This window comes from Vulpes vulpes, chromosome 11 (genome assembly GCF_048418805.1).
Source record: "Vulpes vulpes isolate BD-2025 chromosome 11, VulVul3, whole genome shotgun sequence".
Taxonomy (NCBI): Eukaryota; Metazoa; Chordata; class Mammalia; order Carnivora; family Canidae; genus Vulpes; species Vulpes vulpes.
The window spans coordinates 35,752,835-35,762,024 of NC_132790.1; the positions used below are offsets into that span (position 1 = coordinate 35,752,835).

The 9,190-nt window shown below is 36.8% G+C and overlaps 1 protein-coding gene across 7 annotated transcripts in view; it reads right to left on the reverse strand.

The window, feature by feature from the left end:
* DLG2 (discs large MAGUK scaffold protein 2) overlaps positions 1 to 7,571 on the reverse strand; it is a 1,531,179-nt gene extending 1,523,608 nt beyond the window's left edge. For 3 of the 7 annotated variants that reach the window (XM_072726083.1, XM_072726076.1, XM_072726057.1), the window contains exon 1: positions 6,876 to 7,533. In XM_072726083.1, the coding sequence (XP_072582184.1) occupies positions 6,876 to 6,905 (30 nt within the window). In that variant the 5' untranslated portion in view covers positions 6,906 to 7,533. Of the gene's footprint in view, positions 1 to 6,875 lie in introns of all 7 variants that reach the window. The other 4 variants (XM_072726063.1, XM_072726058.1, XM_072726052.1 and 1 more) reach the window with 2 other exon arrangements.
* Positions 7,572 to 9,190: the final 1,619 nt, after the last annotated feature.

The following is a 9,190-nucleotide window of genomic DNA, read 5'->3' on the forward strand; positions in this document are numbered from 1 at the left end:
TCACAGGCTATGAATGTGTCCAAATCACTACAAATATATAACTGAGTAATTTTAAATTAACCACAATGTGAATGCATTACTTTTATTTAATTAGGTGCTTAGGTAGAGAAGGAAAAAATCCAAAATATAGTACCAAGAGCATATTTTAACTAAATAATAATCTTGAAGTGATTCAACAAGAGAATAATGATAGTGGACAGACTGGATATTGGAGTCACAAAGTCCTGGGTTTGAATTCCCATTATGAAGCTGCTCAGCTGTGTGACTATACCAAATCTTTAAGATATGAAGGATTTTACTTGACTGGGTTGGTCTGAAACTGAATGAGTTAATTCATCAAGTTCCTTCAGTATGCTAGGAAATGTCCCAGACATTACGTATACAAAAATGAGAAAAATAAATGTCTCTTTCTTCATGGAGCTCTGTCTAGTCAAGAGGGAGACATTGAGAAAATCATCATAAAAATCAGTGTGTAATTATGAATTGTGACAGACAGAAATATGGGATAATATGAGATAATACCATGAATAGATAATCTAACTGATAATTTTGGGAAAAGGAGTAGCATGTATAGTTAGACCTAGAAGACAAGTAGGATTTAGATAGATGGACAGAGCCATCTAGACAAGGTAGTAGTAAGTGGTAGTCTCCGAAGCAGGAACATGGCTGATACCTTCAAAGAAGAGAGGGAAGCCAGCAAGGCCAATGCATCAATTAGTTTAAGGAAAGGCCATGGAAAATAGCATAAACATAAGCATAGTCTGGCCCACACATTGTTAAGATTCTTGGAATATAAAACACAAGGCATAATGAGGGACTATAAGACAGAAAAGGAATTCAAGTGCTAGGTCAAAGGAGAATTGTATCCTAAGTAAAGAATTTGGACAACTATTCATCTTCAGTTCAATAGGGTGCTATAGCAGGACTTCCACTTGAGAGTTACACCATTGGACTTAGGTATTAGAACAATCATGCTGGCAGCTATATGGAATGCTTAATAAAGCAAAGTTAAGCTATTATATTAGTGGAATAAATATGCCAAAGTGTTTTACGTTATTAAAATGGTTAATCTCAAGTTACTAATAGAGTCATGGAATCTCTTCACATTGGCTATTTTTCCTACACAAAAAGGCCAGATTGTATTAAATTTTCCCTACTTTCAGCTGTATTTCTGCCTCTCTCTGCCACTGAGTAAATTTTCCCTGGTCCATTAAGTACCCTGCTCCAGTGGCCCTCTAGTCTCTGTACAATGGCCTCCTGACCTTGCAGACACTTGGTTGGGATGACAGGTATCAAAACTCAACTTCTTCATACTTATAACTAGTCCCTACCTATCTCTGTATCCTTTTATCTTACTACTCACTTTGAACCCCTTGTGTCCCAGCTACACTTCCTTTCCTTTCCTTGAATGTATCATTATCTCTTTTCTCTCTCATCACTTTCTTCTCTACCTTTCCTTCTCTTCATTATCTGCATATCTATCTATCTATCTATCATCTATCTATTATCTATCTATCATATATCACATCTAGGACTTTGCTTAAAACACTTTACTCACCCCCATTGTGCCCTCTATTGCACATACTAGTTTAATTGTCACTTCCCCAGAAAACCCTTCCCTGATACTAAGCCCTTGCCTATCCTTCATCTAATCCCATCAGATTCTTTAGATATCCTTGTGCTCATTGCCATAGAATTCTATACTCACCCCTTTATTACACATTACTATAATTTCTATAATCAGCAGTTCTCTCTACTACACTAAAAGTTCCATGAGAACAGATTGTTCATTATATCCCTATGCCTACCAATATGTCAGGTACCTATTAGGCATTCAACAAATAAACACCTGTTAAATAAATAAAATGAATGAATAGGTATGCTGCTTCCACTATGAAAGCAGAAAGAACTATACACTTGTATGAATAAACAGCTTTGTCTAGAAGACAGGGCCACTCAGGCAAACCATTTGTTGCCTTGGTGACTTGTTTCATTTTCTCTACATAAAGGTCTGGTGGAAAATAAGAAACCTTTTATCCCCCCCCCAAACTATAGTTATAAATACATCTATGATAAACGCATTTCTAAGAATATAATATACAATTTTTTTCTATTCAGGTCATAAGTAATATGATACTTACTAGCCTTAATAAAAAATATCTTTTAAATGCCCAGCAACAACTTCTGTTTTCCCTTAGAAATTCTGAGCAACTTTAGTGTAAAAAATAGTGGGTTGGGATCCCTGGGTGGCGCAGCGGTTTGGCGCCTGCCTTTGGCCCAGGGCGCGATCCTGGAGACCCGGGATCGAGTCCCACATCAGGCTCCCGGTGCATGGAGCCTGCTTCTCCCTCCGCCTGTGTCTCTGCCTCTCTCTCTCTCTCTGTGACTATCATAAATAAATAAAAAATTAAAAAAAAAATAGTGGGTTGATGGAGCCAGAGTAATATCTTACTTACAGAGAAGACATAGTATTAATATCAATAAAGCATTTTTAATACTGCCTAGTCCATGGGGATACCTGGGTGGCTCAGCCATTTAGTGCCTGACATTGGCTCAGGGCGTGATCCTGGAGTCCCAGGATCGAGTCCCACATCAAGCTCCCTCCATGGAGCCCGCTTCTTCCTCTGCCTGTGTCTCTGTCTCTGTCTCTCTCTCTCTCACTGTCTCTCATGAATAAATAAATAAATAAATAAAATCTTTTAAAAAAATACTGCCTAGTCCACTTTTCATTCTATTTAAATTTTATTATGCACAGTAACCTATTAATACCATTAAACATTAAAAACTAATAGCACATCATGCCTTCATTACAAATTACAGCAGCAGGGCAGCCCTGGTGGCTCAGTGGTTTAGCGCCGCCTTCAGTCCAGGGCGTGATCCTGGAGACCTGGGATCAAGTCCCACATCGGGCTCCCTGCATGGAACCTGCTCCTCCCTCTGCCTACATCTCTGCCTCTGTGTGTGTGTGTGTGTGTGTCTCATGAATAAATAAATAAAATTTAAAAAAAAAAAACAAATTACAGCAGCAAACTAACATATTATAGCGGTCTTTGGAGATTTTTTAAACTTTTTTTTAATATCTAGAAGGCTGGTTAATGAATGTGGGAAGTGATATCAATGCAGGTCTTACCCACTAATACTTTTTAAGATACTTAGTGTGCATAAATAATTTTGTCTGCAGAGATAATATACTTTAGAATAATATTGGTTAGAGATAGAAAAGGAAGAACCTCAAAAATACAACTAAAAACACTTATTTTACAGGCAAGAACATGGATACCCAGATGCCTCTTGGTGTACAAAGTCGCAAAGTGCAGATTTACTTTGATTTTACGCAGTTGCACCTTTCTTCTGTTCTTGTACCAATTCAAAATACTACTACATATTATACTTAAGAATCCCTACACAACAAAAATTCGACTTACTGCTTGCACTTTATTAAATTTAACCGAGAATATTGTTTGCTACATAGAACTGTTGTCCTATTGGCCAATCACCTAATAGAATGTCTCTGACTTAACATAGTCTAACATTATCTTCCTTATATTTTGGTTATCAAAATTATTGGAAATATGGTCTTACAATCATTCAAAACATACTTAAGAAATGCCTGCTCTATAAAATATATTAATTAGTGAGTAGTGTTTAATCGGTATTATTGAGATGACCTCATTTTCCTTAGTGACCACAACCAGAGGGAGAGATTAAAGATATAAATTGTGAACAGCTCAATAAATTGTCCTATACTGAATTCTTTCCATACGCCAGGAATTGTGCTAGGTACTTTCTACACTTTACCACAACATCGCTCTCGCACAGATCATAACATCCTTCCAACAGATGAGGAAATCAAGGCTCAGAGAGATCAGGTTAAACAGCTTAGTGAATCCTAAGTTAGGAATTGTCAGAGCTATAATTTAAATCCATGTCTTGCTCTAGAGTTCTACTTTTCACACTAAGTCATGTTACTTCTCTTTGTCAGGAGTGACATCTGTGACAAAAGAGTTGAAACTGAAACTGGACAGAAACAGTCAAATAAAAGAGATGACTCAATCTTCTTTGAAAGTGAGTTTTCTGAACATCTGAAAAGACCTTGGGATCCCTGTGGCAGAAACTGTTTTTGGTTGCTCTGATTATTTCCTGGCCTAAAAGATTTTACCCCAAACCTGAGGGCAAACCAGTCTGACCAGACTAATTAAGACAGTGAGCAACCTGAGTCTTATGGGTGAGATCTAGGATAGGATTATTTTATCAGATGGGTTAGATACTATGAAACACACCACAATCACTTCTTTTTTATATGCAGAAAAGCTAAAAATAAAAACACTTCTCTGGTATGTCTAATAGATCTTTTTATATGCCATCATACAGTGCTTTGTCTTGATTTGTCATAATCTCTCCTCTCATTAATCATCTAACATCCATTCTTAGGGATGTGGAGCAGAGACATGAGGAGGAATTTACTTCCACTCTGTGTGTAATAGAAGGAAGTGAGTCCAAGGGGACAGTAAGTATCATTCATGCCAGCACAGGAAGGAAAGAGAACCAGGGGAAGTATTTATGTGCCCCTGCCAGTGAAAACGTTGACAAGGGTGATATTGAGATGTGCCATAGATGAGGTGGAGCCCAGGACAGACCAGGATAGTTATGAGTTCCAGTCTCACACAGAACTGCTGTAAAGCAAGACTTGAAGAAAGTATCTCAGCCAGAGCAGCTAGGAGGTAGACTCATTGCTGGAGAAGAAAGAGATGGGAGTTGAACTAAAATAGAATTAAAATTTCCAAGTTGTTGGCAAGTTTCCTATCAAAGAGTCCCAGGAAAGTGGGGCAAGGACATCCCAAGTGCAAGGTCAGGGCTTTTTTTGGAAAAAGAAAGAGCACCAATGGTGTTAGGTAAGGTGGGTAGGACTTGGAATCTGAAGCTGGCCAGGAAGGCTCCTCACTCATGTGAGCTTTTAAATCAATCATGCACTATTTACCACCATCATAATATGACTTTGTTGTAACTATGTTACATAGTTTGTAATATAGGGTGGCATATATGAAGATGATACATATATATATTATGAATATGAATATTCAGAATATAAGTCTGAAAATATTCATGAATATAATTCAGAAAATTCATAAATTCTCACACGGGTGTTTGTCCTATTGAGTTATGTAATTTATTTGATAAATCAAAATATTGGAATTTATGCCCAATATAGCATTTAAAACAGAATAATATTTTTCATTTGTATCTGTGGTCATTAATGTTTTGTTAAAAGAATATAAAGCACATGACATGTTTCCATAATTAGATCATGTTTTCCAAATTGAGAAAACTTCAATTTCAATGTTGATTTAAATTGTTCAATGCAACAGATTATAGTTTGGGGTTGGAATTAATAATTTTTATAACTTATTTTAAAGTACTAATTATGTTTCACAGTACTTGTAATTATTATGACTTGGGGATGATTATGAAACACATGTAGGTCAGACCTGACAGTATTCACTCAAGGAAAGTAACACTGAGTGCAATACCTCTGTAAAAGTACAACATGTTTAAGAGACTATTTCTTTTCCTATATTACATATGAAAATACAATTTCCCACTCAGCTTTTTTTAAAAAATTGTTTTAGTTTATTTTTACTGAGTTAACTAGAAAAACTAAATGAGATGCTTGGCAACTTTTAAAAGTAAAATAAAATATTAATGTAATGTTGAGGCCTGGTCAACTAACGCAACCAGAAGTTTTTAGGCTTCAAATCCATTAACATCAATGAAGCTGCCATGTGATACTAGGCCATATGGGAAGAGATCCATATAGAGCTTCTGAAATATAATCTGGAAAAGTACAATATTTAAGGTCATACTATGAAGAACTTGGCTTGTGGCTTCAAAATTAAATAATCTTTTCTTTAGTGGTGAAAGGAGATCACAGTGGGAAATCTACATTTAATGACTCTTATGCACTAAGATATTGATTTTGTCAAGTTTAATGGGTGTCTAATCAATGTGAGATACTAAAAGATATAGCTCAAACTAACCCATGGTGTGTCTACATGCAAAATGAAAAAGAAGCTAATGAAAAAGTGTGTTTTAATTAGTTTTTTCTAAAAATAATAGTAATTTCTATTTAAATAACCAGTGTTTGTGAAATTTAAATATCTCATTTTGAACTGAGACAGAATAAAATAAAATACTTTTGAAATTTTTAGCTCTTTTCTATAAACCCATAAAAGGAATGCCTATTGATTTTATTCCATCCCACTTTTATTTCTATTTCTGATAATGCAATTATTTCATTTGCTTCTAATCAAAATAGAATCAGTTCAACATTAAATATTGTGTTTGTTTGTTTGTTTGTTTTGTTTGTTTGTTTGCAATCAGGGCCTACAGATTTTTTTTCCCTTAAAAAAAAAATCACTAAAATGCAGAATGTCAGAATTCACCAATCAGAAACAATATGTCAAGCCACAGTAAAGCTGATTGGCTTCTTCAAGCATAGAAGACATGGTTTTTAAATGAAAAGCTAATTATCGCACTCAGAAAGACTACCCTGATATGTTAAAATGATGTGTAAGCTATACTACTACTATAGATATTTTAATATTGAGCTATAAATAGAGGCAAAAGCAAATCCTTCCATTTAAAAAAACAGGCAAATTCTCCTTTCATTTGCACAAACACACAATATCACTGTAAGAAGTTGAAATCAAATAAGGATAGGACCCTCAGACCCTCATGGGGAACAAAATGCCCAGCAAAGTACATTATACTAATCATTTTATCTCATGAACTGGCAGCACCTACCAGAGCTGTTTAATTACAGGACCAGAATAATAATAGAAAAATGCTGCACACAACAGCCCTGTTTCCTATCCTACCTTTGTGGTGACAATGCACAGGCAATCCATCCTGGATCCCTACACAGGACTCAGTACATGGAAATCACACCAGCAAATCAGCAAAGGTGAGAAAAGCCTTTTGATAAATAGCACACAGAGAGAAGCAGAGCTTGGATTCTGCACAGACGGCTTTCCCAAGGGGGCCCCTCATGGGAAACTGGAACCCTCCTCCATACAGCTCAAAGCAAGCAGGATTCTCCTAGGCACCGGAAAATCCCCTAGAAATCAGCTCCGGCAAAACTTCCCGGTGGCTTGCTGGGCTCCGCGGCTGCATGGTCCTTTAGTGGATTCGGTGATCCGAACAAGGCTCCTGAGAGTGCCCCGCACAGTTGTATCGTGAAGAGGAGGGTTACAAGGAGCACCAGAGAATCACATTTCAGCTCTCGTTCTTGTTTCTGAATTCTGATCTGCTGCTTCAGTATACCCATAAGAGCTGCTTTGCCAAAGTCCCCCCTTTGCTGCCTTCGTCTTTCCTGCTAACAACTCTGAGTAAGCACAACACAAAAAACTACCCGGCCCATCTATCAAAGGGCTGTCGTTTTGCTGCCAGAACAGCGGCTTTGGATAATAAAAAGCTATTTATTATGAACATGATTCCCGGGAGTCTAAATGACTCGAAAGATATGACTGAAAAGCTACGGTGCATGCAGTGCTGAATACATCACATCCCAACTCACTTGCAATTACAAGGGCAGCTTCTTACAAATGACTAACAGCTGGAAAAGGAAAATTGGGCCAGGGACATTAAAAACTGTGGATTTGGAGGTTTAACTTAGAAAGCATTAAATTTCTTATTTTATTTCTGTACCTATTTGTGTGGTCAATGACGTATGTGAATACACAACCTAAATATTTAAAGAAATAAGTATATTATAAAATTGGGGTGAGAGGACGTTCCAAAGTGTTTACAAAAGTTCCACATTCTGAGAGACAAAAAATGCGTTCTTACCCAAACTTTTCCTTCCTCACTGGCTGCCTGCGGACACTTATTATGTGGGCAGAGCTTTGTGTTCCCTTCTGCAGCATTTTAACAGCCAAATGATTAGCCTTCCCCCTACTCTCAAATCCCTCCCTATCTTCCAGCAAAACTGCTACACAGACTGCCTTTGAGATGCTTGACAAGCATCACTCTGAATAATATACTTTTCCTTCATCCTATTAGACACGTAGGCAAAGACAGACTGGAACATACAGAAAGAAATAAGGGTGCAGAGAGACAGGGGCGGGGGGGGGGGGAGGAGAGTGGAATTAGAGAATGAATGAAAGAATGAAAAGCACTACCTGACCAATAAAAATGGAAAATCAATGCCTCTTTTTGCCTCCTAGGAAGAAATCACATAGTCAACGGAATTACTGAGAGCAGTAAGAGGTGTCTAGAGACCTATACACATTGTGATTACCTTTTTAAGATACCGGTAGAACCACTCCCCATCTACCACACCCACCCCCCTCCTTTTTTGTAAAAAAATTTTTTTTCTACAATAAACAATTTGAAAACAGGATGAACATGCAAAGTTCCTCCACCTTTCATGAATTATTCAGGTTCTAACCTTGATATCCTCTTGATTGCTAAATAGAGGAGTGTCTCAGAAACTGACATGCCATTATTCTACCAAAAATGAGAGCACTTTTCTAAAGCTTTTTAAGAAAACTTAAAAATGCATAGCAAATCAGTTATGGGTTCAGAGGAGAAAAGAAAAAATGTAGCTCAAAAAATTGTTTATAGATATAGAACTGTTATCCTACTGGTATAATGAACTTCAGATAATTTTCAAGTTAAACAACACAAGTAAAAGCCCTATTCTGGTCCATTCAATTAGGTGACTATTTTATGGCTCAGTAATATCAAAAGGTTAAAAAAAACATCACTTTGACTACCTACTTCTTTTATTACACCATAATAATAATTTAGTTCATTACTTCCTACACTTATCTCCAAGTATGCATAACCTGTATAATAATGCTCATTTCCTTGAGTATTCTCAGGTATCAGTGTTTCCATGACACAAACATGGCATTTAACATGCAATTAATTGACTGACTGCCATATTCATCTTCAAAATCATTAGGCTCTGTGTTCCTATAGGACTTTAAAGTTGATAAAGCCCTAAAGTTGTGACATCTCACTACCTTGAAAGTTTAAATGATTTCCCCAGAACCAATATCCAGTAATTTATTGCACGTCCAGAGTTTTGTTGGTCATGATCAGAACACAGAGAGTCAGGAATTCGAGAAAGGAAGCAAATCATGTAGCAGAGCAAGATGGATCTTTTACAAGGTACCCGTTTTACAAT